This window comes from Microtus pennsylvanicus, chromosome 10 (genome assembly GCF_037038515.1).
Source record: "Microtus pennsylvanicus isolate mMicPen1 chromosome 10, mMicPen1.hap1, whole genome shotgun sequence".
In the NCBI taxonomy this organism is placed as follows: domain Eukaryota; kingdom Metazoa; phylum Chordata; class Mammalia; order Rodentia; family Cricetidae; genus Microtus; species Microtus pennsylvanicus.
The window spans coordinates 89,363,469-89,378,033 of record NC_134588.1 but is presented as its reverse complement, the minus strand read 5'-3'; the positions used below and the strand labels follow the sequence as shown (position 1 = coordinate 89,378,033).

General features: G+C 45.0%; 1 protein-coding gene across 1 annotated transcript in view; it reads right to left on the bottom strand.

Annotated features, from left to right (window-relative positions):
• LOC142858951 (regulator of G-protein signaling 5) overlaps positions 1 to 14,303 on the bottom strand; it is a 38,213-nt gene extending 23,910 nt beyond the window's left edge. The window contains exon 1 of the mRNA XM_075989031.1: positions 14,101 to 14,303. Coding sequence (XP_075845146.1) covers positions 14,101 to 14,144 — 44 coding nt within the window. The 5' untranslated portion in view covers positions 14,145 to 14,303. The remainder of the gene's footprint in view (positions 1 to 14,100) is intronic.
• Between the last annotated feature and the right edge of the window lie 262 nt (positions 14,304 to 14,565).

The window sequence follows — 14,565 nt, the reverse complement described above, 5'->3', positions numbered from 1 at the left end:
AGTGTTTGGGACACAGAAGGAAACAAAAAATAGAGTAGAGAGAAAAAAAAGAAGAGGAGAGGGAGAGAGAGAGAGAGAGAGAGAGAGAGAGAGAGAGAGAGAGAGAGAGAGGAAACTCCTCTGGACAAAAGGTCACAACACTGCCATTTAAGCCTCTAGAACTAGTCTGTCCCACCCCACCATAGCTGCATGTGTCTTCCCATTGTCACCCAGACCAGGACAAATGGGGGACTGCGGAGGTGGGGAGCAGAGGTGGGAGGATGGAGAGAACGATGTCTGTAGTGATTCTGAACCCAGAGCTGCAGAGCTTGAAGTTCAACTTAAGATGACACCTCCACCCAAGCAGCAGACCCTGGACAGACCGCCAGAGCCTCCGGAGCTTCAAACAAGACCCTTAAAAATAACAGTGTCCATCTAAAATGATTCAAATGTCAGAATTTTATAAGTATAATTTTATAATGCTCTCGCGAAGGAGAGAGAGATTGCTCAAATTCAAACAGAAGGCTTTTGGGAGAATTTATGAACCATAACTGTGGGGAAACCATGGAAATAGTCAACAATAAATGTGGAGAAGTTTCCATTACCAAGAAAAGCCATCAAGGCAAGAGTAGCAGCCAGTTGCTTTGGATAACTGTGTCATGTGAACACCTGGATCCATCTCCATGACATCATAAGATACTTTCCAGATCTCCAGTCTGTTTCACGCTCACAAATAATATTCCAATCCCTGTTTAATCTCTGCCCTGCACTTGGCAGAAAAGAGATGTCTGCCTGTAATTGATGCAAACCCCATCTCAGATTACAGGACTGGAAGCAACCGTCTACATGTTGAACGGGTTGTTCCTTGAGAGAAGCCAAGTGGAACACTGAATCACTTTCCAGAAAGCTCGAACTCCCCAAAAGCTCCTTTTCCTTAAAGGAAAAAATGAGATAGCCTAGTGACCAAGGTCAGGCATGGCCACCTCAGACTTCTCAGCCCACCCACCGGGCTTTGGGTACTTTCTGAACCCTATTTACTTGATTTCTCATTGCCAACAAGAGCAAGTATCTTTTGTGGTGGTGAGATGAGCTACTGCGCGTGAGGCATTTCTCTCAGTGCCTGGCACACTGACCACAGCACACCATAAGCCCCAGGGTTTATAATTTCTCATGCGATTACAGAAAGTCCTGTGCTATGAAAGGAACACACGTAGTATAGACCCAGAACAAAAAGCCATGGGCAATAAAGGGAAACACATGGCGAGAGTCACTTTGCTGGGTAAGCTTGAATGAGATTTGACTTCTTTCCTCTAATCCAAAGAAAGAGCAGGGAAGGGCAGGATGGAATAAAGGAAACAGGAGATAAGATTCCTGCTAACCGTCTAGCCACAGTAAGATTTTACAGTTGTAACATTCAACATCTTTGGCACATAAGTGAGAAAAGCAAAGACCCACGATCTTCATGGCTGAGAGTGGCACCATCATTACCCATCCTTCCACGCATTCCCAATGACCCATCTCAGCTGTAAGTACAACCACCTCATTCTCATAACCTGTACCCCCTGATCCTTACGGACTCTCTTCCTCATTCCAACAGCTGATTGTCTACGTGTGTCGCTCCGTTTTCCAGAAAATTCTTTCAATGCATCTTCCCTCCTCCACATTTCAATTTACCAGTTCTGAAGAACTGAACTACCGTGACATCTGACTCACTAGCCTTACCCTCCCCTTTCCACGCCACCCTCCCCCCTCCCACACCCTGCTTGGTCTATCCCAAACTCAAAACATCGGTTTCTGGCTGTCCATGTCTCTTGTTACCAGTCTTGTTTCCCGCTATCCACCACAATTTCTTGCACGCCAAGCACCTCCTTGACAGCTCGCAAGCATTCCCCACAAATCCTCTACCACACACCAGTTTAGAATCCTTCTGATTTCATTCCTTCCTCCAAACTCTGCTACCCCTTGAGCCTATCCACAGAGAGGGGAAAAAGGAAGTGGAGTCACAGCCCATGGCTGTATCTTCTATTCTACCTTCCACCATCCAGCAGCGTCCCTTCCCATGTTACTAAAGAACACAACTCACTTCACGTAACAAAATGGTGATGGAGCGCCATGATGAGGATGCTAAACTATCCATGCGGCGCCGACAGCAGCTTTTTGGTGCAGAGTAAATATTTGATAAACGTGTGTTATTGCGAGTGCTGCCCCTACCATAGCATTGTGTACACAGAATCCACACATTCATTCTGTACTGATCTATATGTCAGACTTCAGCGGAACAAGGGCTGTCTGTCATGGTCTCTGTGGGATGATAGGCAGACATTGAACAAGGAGATGGAATAGGCACAGTGGGTATGTGTGCTTTACAATTAGGTAAGCTTCTTTCAGACAGTCTCTACCTCGTCACATGCACAAACCCGAAAGCATGGAGAATGAGGTAATATTGTCTTCATTGATGCTGCTTTTTCTAAGACCTCGGGGGGCTGCCCAGCACACTGCAGCCATGCTGTGACATCATGTGACATCTCTCCTCTTGAGATGGTGCTTTAGTTTGTATTTTTACAATAGCATTGTTTTTCCCAAGCTCTGTCCACTCTCTACTAAATGATTCTCATGGAAATTGGGACATTTCCCAAGATTTTATTGTCTGTTTCTGACATACTTATTACTCCGGGTAGGTTACTGGGGGTAATAAAGAGACAGTGTAGGGACAAGACGGACAGGCCAGAAACAGCTTTCCCTTTGACCTTCAATTCCCCATCTTATTCAAAATAGCGCTGGCAGGAACGCTGGACTTTTGGTAATTCAGTTTGGAGCTAGATAATGACGAGTGGGAAATGGCCCTCCAGTTGAGGAAGACAGATATTTGTGGAAATTTTGAGTTCCAAAGGTGGAAGGGTCAGCAAAGTTCCCACGAGAGCTTCTGTGGACAGTGGTGGTACCCACAACCGCCAAGCATTCTTTTATGTTCAATTACAGAGAGGCTCCGCAGACTAAACACTTGCTACTGCATGTGGCTCCTACTTTAAACTCATTTAGCATATCCTAAAGAAAAGATGAAAGAATAAATAAGGGGTATTAAAGAAGGAGAAAAGGAAAGAGAAGAAACGGAGAACACCAAGACCGAGATCTTACTAAACACCAATATGCATTCCATCACTTTGCTAACTCGGTGCCTTCTCTCACAATGCATTGTCAGAAAAATTACCTGAGAAATCAGAGGTCTTATTCAGTGTTTCTCTTTGCCTAATGACTAAAAATGGGTTGTTGAGAAAATAATGGCACAGCAATGAGGACCAGAGGACTGTTTCTATTGCTGCAATTCGATTTCAAATCATCGTTTCTCTTTTTCTGGAAAAGAAAATGTTGAAACAGAAGCTTATAATTTCTCGGATTTCCATTTTCAAGAATGATCTGTTGTTTCATAAGTTCATTTCTTTAATAGTTTACTTGTCTGGCTTTAATGGAACAAGGGCTGTTTGTCATAGATTGTAATAGATACCATGGGAATACTTTATGATATTAATAAACATTTCTGGCTTCTGATAGCTTCCCCTTTACATGGAGACAAGAACAGGATGAGTTATTGGAATGCAGCCTTGACATGTGCTAAAAATCCTTGATTTGGAGCTAGCATACCATGCGGCAGAGCTGAGGTTTGTGGGGTTTACTTTCTGACTCTGAGCAGGTGTTTGTTAGTAAAATAGCAGCATGATGATGCCTACATTATATGATTGTTCTGAACATTTGATGCCAACTGAAGGTGAATCTGAGGATGCAGGTAAGATGTGAGGTTCTCCAGGCATGGTGGTTCATACCTGTGAACTCAGCACAAGAGAGATCAAGGCAATTGATCACAGGTGTGAAATCACCCTTGTCCCACCTCCCACCCCTAAGAGGTGGTATGAGCAATGGAAGGCAAAGCATTGTTGTGTGGGAGTTCAAAAGAAGCAGAATGGCTTTTCCTTGGCTGGGGAGCATTCTTCCAGAAGGACCAGTGTTTGAGGGTACATGATTTGGCAGAGACTGCATGCCAGGGGGGAGGTGGTATGTATGTTTTGTTTTGTTTTTTGGTCCCCAGAGATCTAAATCTCTTTTTTTCCTTGTCCTAACTCTTCAGAGATTCGTCCTAAACTTTCATGTGGAAACTTGCATTTTCCTAAAAATACTTCTTAAAGCTTTCAAAGCAATCAATGCATTCTGCACTACAGCATCCAAACACGGAAGACAGAAGAAGAATAGGAACTCCCTGAAGCTGTTATTAACTTTTAGATCTGGGCTTGTTATGGAAACAGGGTCCAGAAACCAGATAGGCTGCCACAAGCCAGGAGACACAATGTTGACAAACATAGGTAAATATTACATCAGCCTTCAGGCTGAGAGCCTCCTCGAAATGAGGGACTTGAACCAGAATGATGGAAATCTAACATGTATTGCAAATGTTAAGTCAAGATTGATACAGAGCACACATGAGAAAAAAAAGTCTAGAGATTTGGAGGAACGTTGCCAGAGGGACCTATGAGTGTCCCACAGAAAGAATGAGCAGCATCTTCTGGTTGGAAAAACATCTGTGTAAAGCCTTGAGAAGGCATGGCCTGTGACTGAGATATTTCCACTGACAACGATGGACAATAGCCAGGAAGAAATAGGAACAGGTGTGAGGGTAGACTGAGTCACACTAAATTTCATTCCCATATCTCCTGTACGCAGACTAAAGAATGGCTCTTCAAGGAGCCCATCTTAGCTTGTAGGACCTGTGGATACCTTATGGGGCAGAAGTGATAAAGCTACGGTGGGCTCATTGTAGAACGGTCGTTGTACAAAGAAAGCAAGAGGACCAGGTTCTTAAGGTGATGTGACAATGAGCGGAGATCCTGCAAAATTGCTGGCTTTAAAGATGAAGGTCAGGCAGTATGCCAAAGAATGCAGGTCACCTCCTAATGCTATAAAAGACGAAGAAATGGGATCCATTTCAGACTTCTGACCTCTAGAACTGTGTGAGAATAAATGTGTATTATTTCAAGAGCCCCAAACAAACTTATGGCAACTGTTACAACGGCAATAGGAAATGAATCCATCATCTCCCTTTTGCTTTTTAGGTATGGTTAACTGTACATAAAGGAAAGTTTAAAAGCCAGACTGAGCGTTCTCAGATCCAGAGAGATCTGATGCCTTGGGTCTTCAAGGGCACATAAACATAGTCCGCCCTTACTCCCAGCCAACACACACACACACACACACACACCCCACAGGGAGGGGTGAGAATTTAAAACTTTAAAGGAAGAAATTAAGAAATTCAATGGATGAAAGAGACATTAAGAGGGTTAAAAACTAAGGTTCCAAGGTGACAGCACCAGGAGTTGGGTGGATGAAAGCCCTGATGTGTTTACCTAAGTTTAAAGAATTTATAGGACAGCAGCTAATGAAACCCTCACTACAGTTGCTTGAAGCAAAAGTCAAGATAAAGACCAATAAAGGGTCCCTAGGCCCAAGTCTCTGCTGAGGACCCAAGTTTTGGTTTGTTTTTAACATCACTGGGTGAAAATGATCATAAAGGTATGCTTCCAGAACTCCTTCATATGGGAGCTTCTTGCACCCTGGTACCCAATCTCCCTGGTGATGACCATTTCAGTTGGAAGAAGAACACAGACAATTAAGGGTTAGTTAAATAACCAAAGTTGACCTCTGTGTGGGCCTTCTGTGTTTCTTTTCCATTTACGGACACTGTATCTGACAGAGAAATGGCTCTCCCTCCTGGGATTGTAAAACAGGTATTTAGATCTGATCTCTAAGCAATGCTGAGTATGTTCAATGGGAACCAATATGGTTGTCTCTGCTGGGACAGCCCGGAGTCAAAAGCATGTGTTGAGTGGAGAGACTGCCTATGGCTCTGTGGAAGATTTCCTGGCAGGAACCTTGGAATGGAGCTGGCCAGGAAGCTTGAAGCTGGTGGCCTTGAGGGTTGCAGACAGGTCTTGATGAGGGAGGTCACTGAGTCCTACCTGAAGACTTCTCACAGCAGGAGTTAGATGTGACACGCAGAGTTCACAGAAGAACTTGAGTAGAAACCTTAGCATGTGATTGGAAGGCTAAGGAGTAAACTCTCCAACATGTAGTGCTCAACATGGAATGGGCAGAGGGACAAGGGAAGTGAACTGGCAAACTGAAACACTGGTTTACGAAAGCAGGGCAGGGTGAGAAAAAGGCACGGAAGGGGGATCAGGCACCTTCTCTGTGCTCATGTTCAACATGAGATGGACTGGGTGCCCCTGCTACGTATCCCTGTTCTGACAGTGGATCCGGGGAAGAGGAGGCAAGGGAGAAGGCTACATCAGTACCCTTTTTCTCTTTTGCTAGATCACCTCACCACCACTCCCCGCCCCCAAGAGACCAGCACTATACAAGTGTTGGGTATTTACGATTGATTTCCAAAGACTTGATAGAGACCGCCTTCTTCCTAGTTAGCAGAACTGGAGTCAACAGTGAACATGGCGGTGAAAATAACCCTCTAGTTGTGGGCCTGAAAGACAGCTCACTGGGTAAAGGCGACTGCTGCCAAGTTTAATGACTTGAGTTTCTGGGGTCTACGGGATAGATGAAACAGGAAAACTCTTATGGGACAGAGACCTTATCCGGTGGAAGTTGACTTTAACTCCAGACAGATAGCGTCAAAATTGCATTCAATTGCAGGGCACTGCTGTGAATTAAATATGGTTTCTCCTTTCCAAACTATAAAGCGTAATTTATCACCGAGAGTAACAGGCTGGGAGGTGATGAGGCCTTGAGTGGAAGGCTAAGTCATTGGTGGGACTAAGGCAGCTCTCTCCGGGGCTGGATTGGTGACTCTGAGCCTCAAGCCACACACAGCAGGGCCACCCCCACCCAGGCTCCTGTTGACTCTTCCACAGGCACTTACTTGACATTTGCTCTGTCATTGGGCTGTGATTCAGTATGAGAAGCTAACGGTCTGCTCTACAGAACTGTGAGTCTAAATAAATGTCCTTCTCTTACAAGCCACCCGGTCTCAGACATCCTGTTATAGCACCAAACTCTCGACCAAGACACCCAATTACTGCCCACAGAAAGTGAATTTCTTAGTGTGGCCCTCACAAGTGGTGCCTGAAATGATGTAAAATAAAACTATGAAATAAAGAATCATCTATTTGTCAAAGATCAGAAAATAGTTTACCAGCTTATAATCATCTTTGACAAAGAAGTTATTCCCTAGAAATGGCTAGATTACACAGTGGATAATAGCACTTGCCGACATAACTGTAAGCCTGACCTGCATCTTCAGGACCCATGTGATAGAAGGAGAGAACAGAATCCCTCAAGTTGTCCTCTGGCCTTCATATGAGCACTGTAGCCCACACTTGCACACACACATACACACATACCCCAAACAACACATATAAACATACATGTACACACAAATAAATGCAGTAAGAGGAAGGCACTTTTACTAAGTATAAACCTAAGTAAATCCCTGACTGCAACAAAAGATGTCTTTTATCAAAGTCATAAGAACACCATACAAGGATGTATGTATTCATCTATGTGTTCGAGTGGCATACTTGGGCTATACGTGGGGGATTCAGAAGCAGATGTAAGATTCTAGAAATTTGTAATACAGAAAGGGCCAGATCACCATAGCAGACAATCCCCAAAAGGCATGTGGTTAGGTCTCACACTTCCACAGACCCAAGTATCCCTTGTAAACTACCACTTGAAACAAGCTGCCAGGATACAGGAAGCCACTTTTTAGACAGAACATCTTGAGTTTTTCCAAACTTCTTAAATCCTGTAGACGAGTGTCTCATCAAGAAACAGCTGTTCTGCACACACACAAATCAACAAAAGTCACAGCTTGACCAAAATAGCTGTCCACACTTCACTGCTAATAATAAACACTTGGGGAGCGGGGCGCTTCATGCTGCCGCATGCGGTTTACTTCCTGCTCCATCTCCTCCTGTGACTCTAAGGGACAGTTCCCATGGCTGTCTAGAATAGGGAGCTGAAGAGCTTTACGTGAGGACTGGTCCAGAAGAACTCCATGCTGCTTGAGAAGTGGCTGGAGAGGCCACTGGAGTTGACAGGATACTAGTCTCAGTCTCGTTTGCTATTCCTGAGGAAGTGAACCTGCTCAAGAAGCTGCTGTCTGGAGGCTTCCAAAGCTGTTTGACTAATCCCTTACGCCCTGAAGCATTTCCTTTTTAAAGGAAAAGTGCCTACTTAGGTTGCCTTACCTGAGTACAGCAGCAGTAGAATACCTTGCCAGGAAACACCCTGTGGATGTTCTAGGACCTCTAAGACCAGATGAACAGGCCAAAGCTGCACGTGAAGCTGCAGTGTTAACTAGGTATGCTTCCGACCTTCAGACTGATTAGATCCACTGATGTTCCAGAAAAGACTCAACCCCCCTCCGCAGTCCTCTGTGTGGGGGGGGGGAGGGGGTGCATGCACGCATCTGTGTATGTAGATATGTGTGTGGCCAGGTGTGTGTACACAGATGTGTGTGTGCAGGTGTGTGTATACAGGTGTGTGTGTGCAGGTACAGGTGAACCTCCAGTATATAACCTCATCAATGCTCATGCAATAAATATTAATTAAACTACATGGGTCACACATACACACATGCGTACCCACAAAACAAACAAACTACATGGAAATAAGAATGAGACTTGTTGGGTAGAACACAAGGTTCAATCAGACTGGGAAGAAGATGAGAGAGGGTAACAGAGGGACTATAATCAATACACATAATAGACACTTAGGAGCTATTTTTTTAAATTCTAGGTTATACATATCTCAGTGGACAGGAGCACATCTAGTACAATATAATTGCTACAGCTTTTAAATATATGACTAGATTTAGGTACAGAAAATAATTAAATTAAAATGAAAAAATTAGTAATACATGAAGTCTGAATTCAGAATAGCAAGGTAGTTGGGGGAGAAGGCATATAGAGGAACATGCTTGGTCAGGGTGAAAAGAATTATAGAGGAACGTGCATGATCAAGGAGAGAAGAAATGTACAAGAACATGAATGACCAGGGAGAGAAGAATTATAGAGGAACATGCATGATCAGGGTGAAAGAGAATACAGGAACATGCATGATCAGGGTGAGAAGGAGAATACAGGAACATGCATGATCAGGGTGAGAAGGAGAATACAGGAACATGCATGATCAGGGTGAGAAGGAGAATACAGGAACATGCATGATCAGGGTGAGAAGGAGAATACAGGAACATGCATGATCAAGTCTTTCAAGAATGAGTCTAGAGGGTGCCCAGAACTGCCCTGTGCCTATTAAACTTCAAGATTATCGTTCAGGATCCCTGCCTGCTCCCTATCTAGAAACTCTTTTTAGAGTATAACATAGCTTCATAAAGTATACCTGCAAATATTGTGTTAGGTAATGGAGGGGAGTTGTTTATGAGATCTAAGAACGCTAATCTCAAATGTGTCAAGTTTTGGATCCTAATTCAAACAGAACAACTGCAAAATGGTCACTAAGCGTCTGCATGTTTACTGGGTTAAGGAGTTCTACTGTTGATTCCTGAATAAGAATCGTAGTTTTTAATGTGTTTTCTAATGTTTTATACTGGGCTCACAGTGTGTTTTTTAAAAAGGAGGAACATGAAGAATGCTTCAGGAAGGTGAACAACTGTGCAGGAAATAAATGTTTATCAAAGACTTTGACACCTAACTGACTAATACAGTGTTTCCCGGCTGCCTCCAGAGATTCTCAGTAGGGTCTACCCGTGATGCCTGCCACCTTGTGAGTTTTGTTGCTTTTCTTTCTTGTGCCATTTCTTTCCAACAAGATAGATACTCATTTTCAGAGGAGGAATGAGGCTCAAAGACAGCCAGTGCTTTCCAGCTCCTACAGAAAGGAATCCAGAGGACAGCTGTGGTCTCTGGTCTTTCCATGTCCCATTCCAGGGCTAACGCAGAGGCAGAGAGACTGCAAAGCCACCCCTCCTGCCCTGAATCTGCCTTCCCCTTTTTGCTGCTAGTTTGTCTCCCCAGCCACTTTCTGAGACAGTCAGGCGTTTGCTGTTCTTATCCTCGGGCAACTGGACTCTGTCTTTAAAATATGGTCCAAATCCCACGTTATCTGAGAACTGATTGAAACTTTAAAGGAAAAAGAGAGACAGGAACCCATTATTGGCTGGCCTCCATTCACATCCTGCTTCCTGTTGCTAATGATTGATTTTGCCTGAATTAATTAAAGTTTCACTCCTTTTCTCTCTGGTCAGCAAGACAAGCCATTAACACTGGCCCAAGAAACAAACTTTATTTTATTATCATCCATCCGCTATACTCTGAGTTCTTACTAGAAAAGGAGAAAGAGATTAGACAGCCTTCCAAGGACCCTTCCCGACTAAGCTTCTGGGCCCTGAGAGCCCGTGATACAGCATAACCCAGACTAAATGAGGAAAAGGGGGAAGTGTCCTGTTAACAGAGGGAAGAGAAGCCACTGAAGGAGGTGAGACAGTGGCTCCAGGAGAAGCATCCCAAGTTGTGAAGTTTCTTAATGGCCAAGAGCCAAAGGCTTGCCATCCTTGAAGACAAACCATCCCCTGCTTACCAAGTGGTTTCTGCCTCTAGTATAGAAACACTGGGTTTCTTTTCACCTTGCCCTTTCCACCCCCTTCCCTCACCCCTACAGGAAACCCTCATTACCTCAGTATTTAGAAGCATGGTCTTTTCTCCCATTGTGACCTAACATATCACTACTAATGTCTGTTCTTCGCCATCCCCGTGGAAAGCAGAGAAAAGCGCCAGGTTGACTATGGGCAGACCTGTCTCCAGCGACTCTTGATTACTGAAGAACCTTTCCAGGAAAATATTTATCAAGAGCCTACTATGTACCAAATGCTGACTGTCTGTTTTGAATTCTTCTAGGCAAAGAAAGAAAAAGAATCTTGTTCCAAGCGAATATCTTCAGTTCTCAGAGTCAAGAAGTTTGGGTGAGCCCAGGCATTTTTAATCTGTTCTGATACTATAACAAAATACCCGAGGCTTCCAGCTCTGCAGCATCTGCAGGTTTTGGAGCATGGTCCTTGTATCAACTTGGACCTAGTAAGGACCTCATTACAGATGGGATAATGTTCTAAGAGGAAGAACCCACGCAGTGAGTGGAGGGCTCCCATTAGAAACACCCACTAAGCCCTACTATGGCTTGTATCTTAAATGTCTCCACAAAGATCCAACGATTCAAAGCTTGGTCTATAGGAGGTGCTGATGGGAGGTGGTAGACTCTCTAAGAGGCAGGACCTAGGGAGTCAGTGGTGGTGTGTCCTCTCAGTGGGGTGGGAGACCACTCTTCCAGCTTTTGTTACATGGGTACGAGGTGAGCAGTTTTGCACTCTGTTTTGCAACTCCAAAAGCAGCATAGCCAGCTGATTATGGATTGGAACCTCCAAAAGCAGGAGCCAAAGGAAACCCTTTCTCTTTGTAAGCTGATCTTCTCAGGTCATTTGTTATGGTGATAGAAAACTAACTACCCCACCACCACCAAAGCTCGTAAATATCATACGACACTGTTAGACAGTCTCCGACATACTCCTCCAAGGGGCACAAACCAAATCCAAATTACAGAATGGTGAGTGAAGTGTGCTACCTAGGAGGCTATGCCAAAGATGAGTGAAAACTTGGGGGTTTCCTTCCTGACTTGCCTGAGACTTGGTACAGATTGCATTAACATTGGCCCAACTTTCTGTTACATTCACGTCTGCACACGCAGCTGTCGCCTTGGCCTTGAAGGCATTCCTCAGATCCCTTCCACCTACTTATATCTGCCTGGCTCTTCTGCCCTGTAAGATTAGTTGAAGCATCATTTTCTTAACTCCCTGTGAAGTCCTCTCCAATGATCGAAAACTCTGAGGCCCACCCGGGTCCCCACTTTCTACTTCTAGTACTTGGTAGTTTATTCCTCTCCACTGGACTATAGCATTCAGTAATATGCATCCTCATTTGCCTTCCTACGTGGATGGGGACGCTGTCCTGTGTGCAGGGTATGGCTTGTTGTAGGGATAAGTCCCGCCCCTTAGGGGGCGTGTTCCCCTCGGGCAGCTCCTGGTCTCCACTCGCCAGATTTATCTGTAAACTTTAGCCCGAGGGGAACACGCCCCCTAAGGGGCGGGACTTATCCCAACAGCTGTCGTCATTTAAGGAGTGTATACAGGCTTGAAATACCTGAAATTGCTTCATTAGGAAGAATCCACAGTTTCTCGGCAACCTCCTCCAACATTATTAGCTTATTGCATTCTTAACATTACGAATTCTTCAAAATGCTCAATTATGTCACTAGCCTATCCACCACAGTGGGCTTCAAACATATACATTTTCAGTAAGACTAACACTAACCCCCAGCTAGAAATAAAGGGGATAAATAATAAATGTGAATATAAATAAATTCTAAAGTTGATAATGAATCTAACACACGACAGTAATAGAAATAACTGCAAAAATCCCGTCGCTGTATCTCTGTAAACATTGTGCGCTGCATAAGAACAGAGGGCAAGATGAGAAGCAACGTCAAGATGCCCGAACTCCTGCAGGCTGACACAGTAGTGGCGTCAACTGTTCACCGCTGTGAGGAAGGAAGATAGCTCAGCTGCAGATACCAAGTGGGCTGAAGGCATCCACCATACTGTGCAGTCAATGTGCGACTCTCACAGCTAAAGAGAAAAGCAAGATGCATCACCTGCTCTTCAAAGAAGTCGGGCTGCTTTGCAGCTCTACGCATGCTGCCTATTTCTGGAGCTTTCTACAGAGGAGGTGGAGGTGAGAGGGAGCAAAGCAATCAATAGTTCTGAGCCCCGGAACCCAGCCCGCACCCTCCACCCCTCCCAATCCACACCCCCACCCCTGCCCAACGAATAACAGGCTACTGAGTTACCAGCCAGCTCCTACACACTCCACTGCTACTGGCTTCTCCTATGTTCACCAGTTTAAAACCAGTGTGCTTCTGACTCCGGGGAATACGCTGTAATGCCTTAGCTTATTTTCAATCACTTCAAATTTATTGCTGTGATGGAAAGCACCAAGGAAAATGTGAAGTTCTAAAAAGGCAAATGTTCTTGATGCCCACTAAACAATGTGACCGTCTCAGACAAACATCACCACTGCCCTTAGAAACAGAAGGAGGTTGTATGACAGTCATTTTTACTTCCTTTAATGACCGAGGGTCAACATACATCTAACCAGACCCATTTCCTAAAAGAGCAGAACTCGGCTTCCCACCCAGATCACAGAGTTACAATGTCATTTTTAGTAAGATGTTTATTTTGGATGTAGAATTCTTTGCAGACTAGATAGTACAGTCCAGGACAACTATGTGTCTAAGAACTTTAGGTAATAAGCAAACCTTGTATCTCAGGAGCTTGTCTTTTGCCAGCAACCCAACTACTTCTATCTAATGAGGTTAAGGTTCTGGGGAAAATGAGAAGCTCCCTCTGTCCCACTGCAAACCCGGCAGAGGCTGCAGTTCCGATTTCTAGCCGTGAATAAAGGTCATTCCTCCCACAGTTCTATCGTGTCAGACTTTCTTCTGAGCACTGCACACATGAGTGCTTACCGGGTTCCCCACAGCAGCCTGTGAAGTAGACAGATAGGCTGCCTCCCTCTACAGATATACAAAGCGAGGGGTTAAGGAAAGGGCTCAAAGCTACACAAGTCATAAGTAGGGGAGCCAGAATTCAAACCCAGATAATTTTATGCTTTGATGTTGGAAGCTACCTTTTAAACACACACACACACACAGAGAGAAAGAGAGAGAGAGAGAGAGAGAGAGAGAGAGAGAGAGAGAGAGAGAGAGAGAGAGAGAGAGAGAGAGAGAGAGGAGACACACACACACACCTACAGAGTAGGCATCTTCTGGAAGGAAATGACACTGTGTACTAACTGACCCATGAATTCTCTCCTGTTGGATCTCCAGCGCAGATTTTTTTCCAAATCTCTGTACTACTACAGATGTGTGGATGCCAAGTCTATCACCAACCAGCTGCTTCATCCCCGTGACCTCATCCCACGGTGCCTCGGGGCATCCCCCCTTGAGCAAAGGCGCACCACATCTTTATCTCCTACACAGAAGGAGTTCGGGTCTCACCTTTCCAGGCACGAGTGCGGCAGCGCTGCCAGTCCCTTACACATTTTGGCAAACGGTTTGGGTCCTCAGTCTTGAACGCGAACTTCTCAACAGCTGAACAGGTCTCTGGAAACTTCAACACTGTCTGGGGCAGCCTTTCCCTCTGAGGAATATATACACGCTCTCTCACAGCTCCGCGGCTCTGAGGACCAATCCGGAGCTCTGGAGAAATTGTGGGCTGGAGCACAGATGCAAGTTGCCTGAGGTGGGGGCTGGGAGGCCTCCCTGGCTGCAGGCACTGCTGGGGCGGGCTTCTGGCTGCTTCTGTTACTACAGCCTGTTGTTTGTTTAGTCAGGGCTAAATTGGACCCTAACTTGTGATAAAACGATTAGTGCACAAAGTCTGCAATCCCAGGCCAGCCACAACGGTGACGTGGAACCACTTCCCAGCTGTCACGGGTCGGGGGATACATCACTGAACCCACC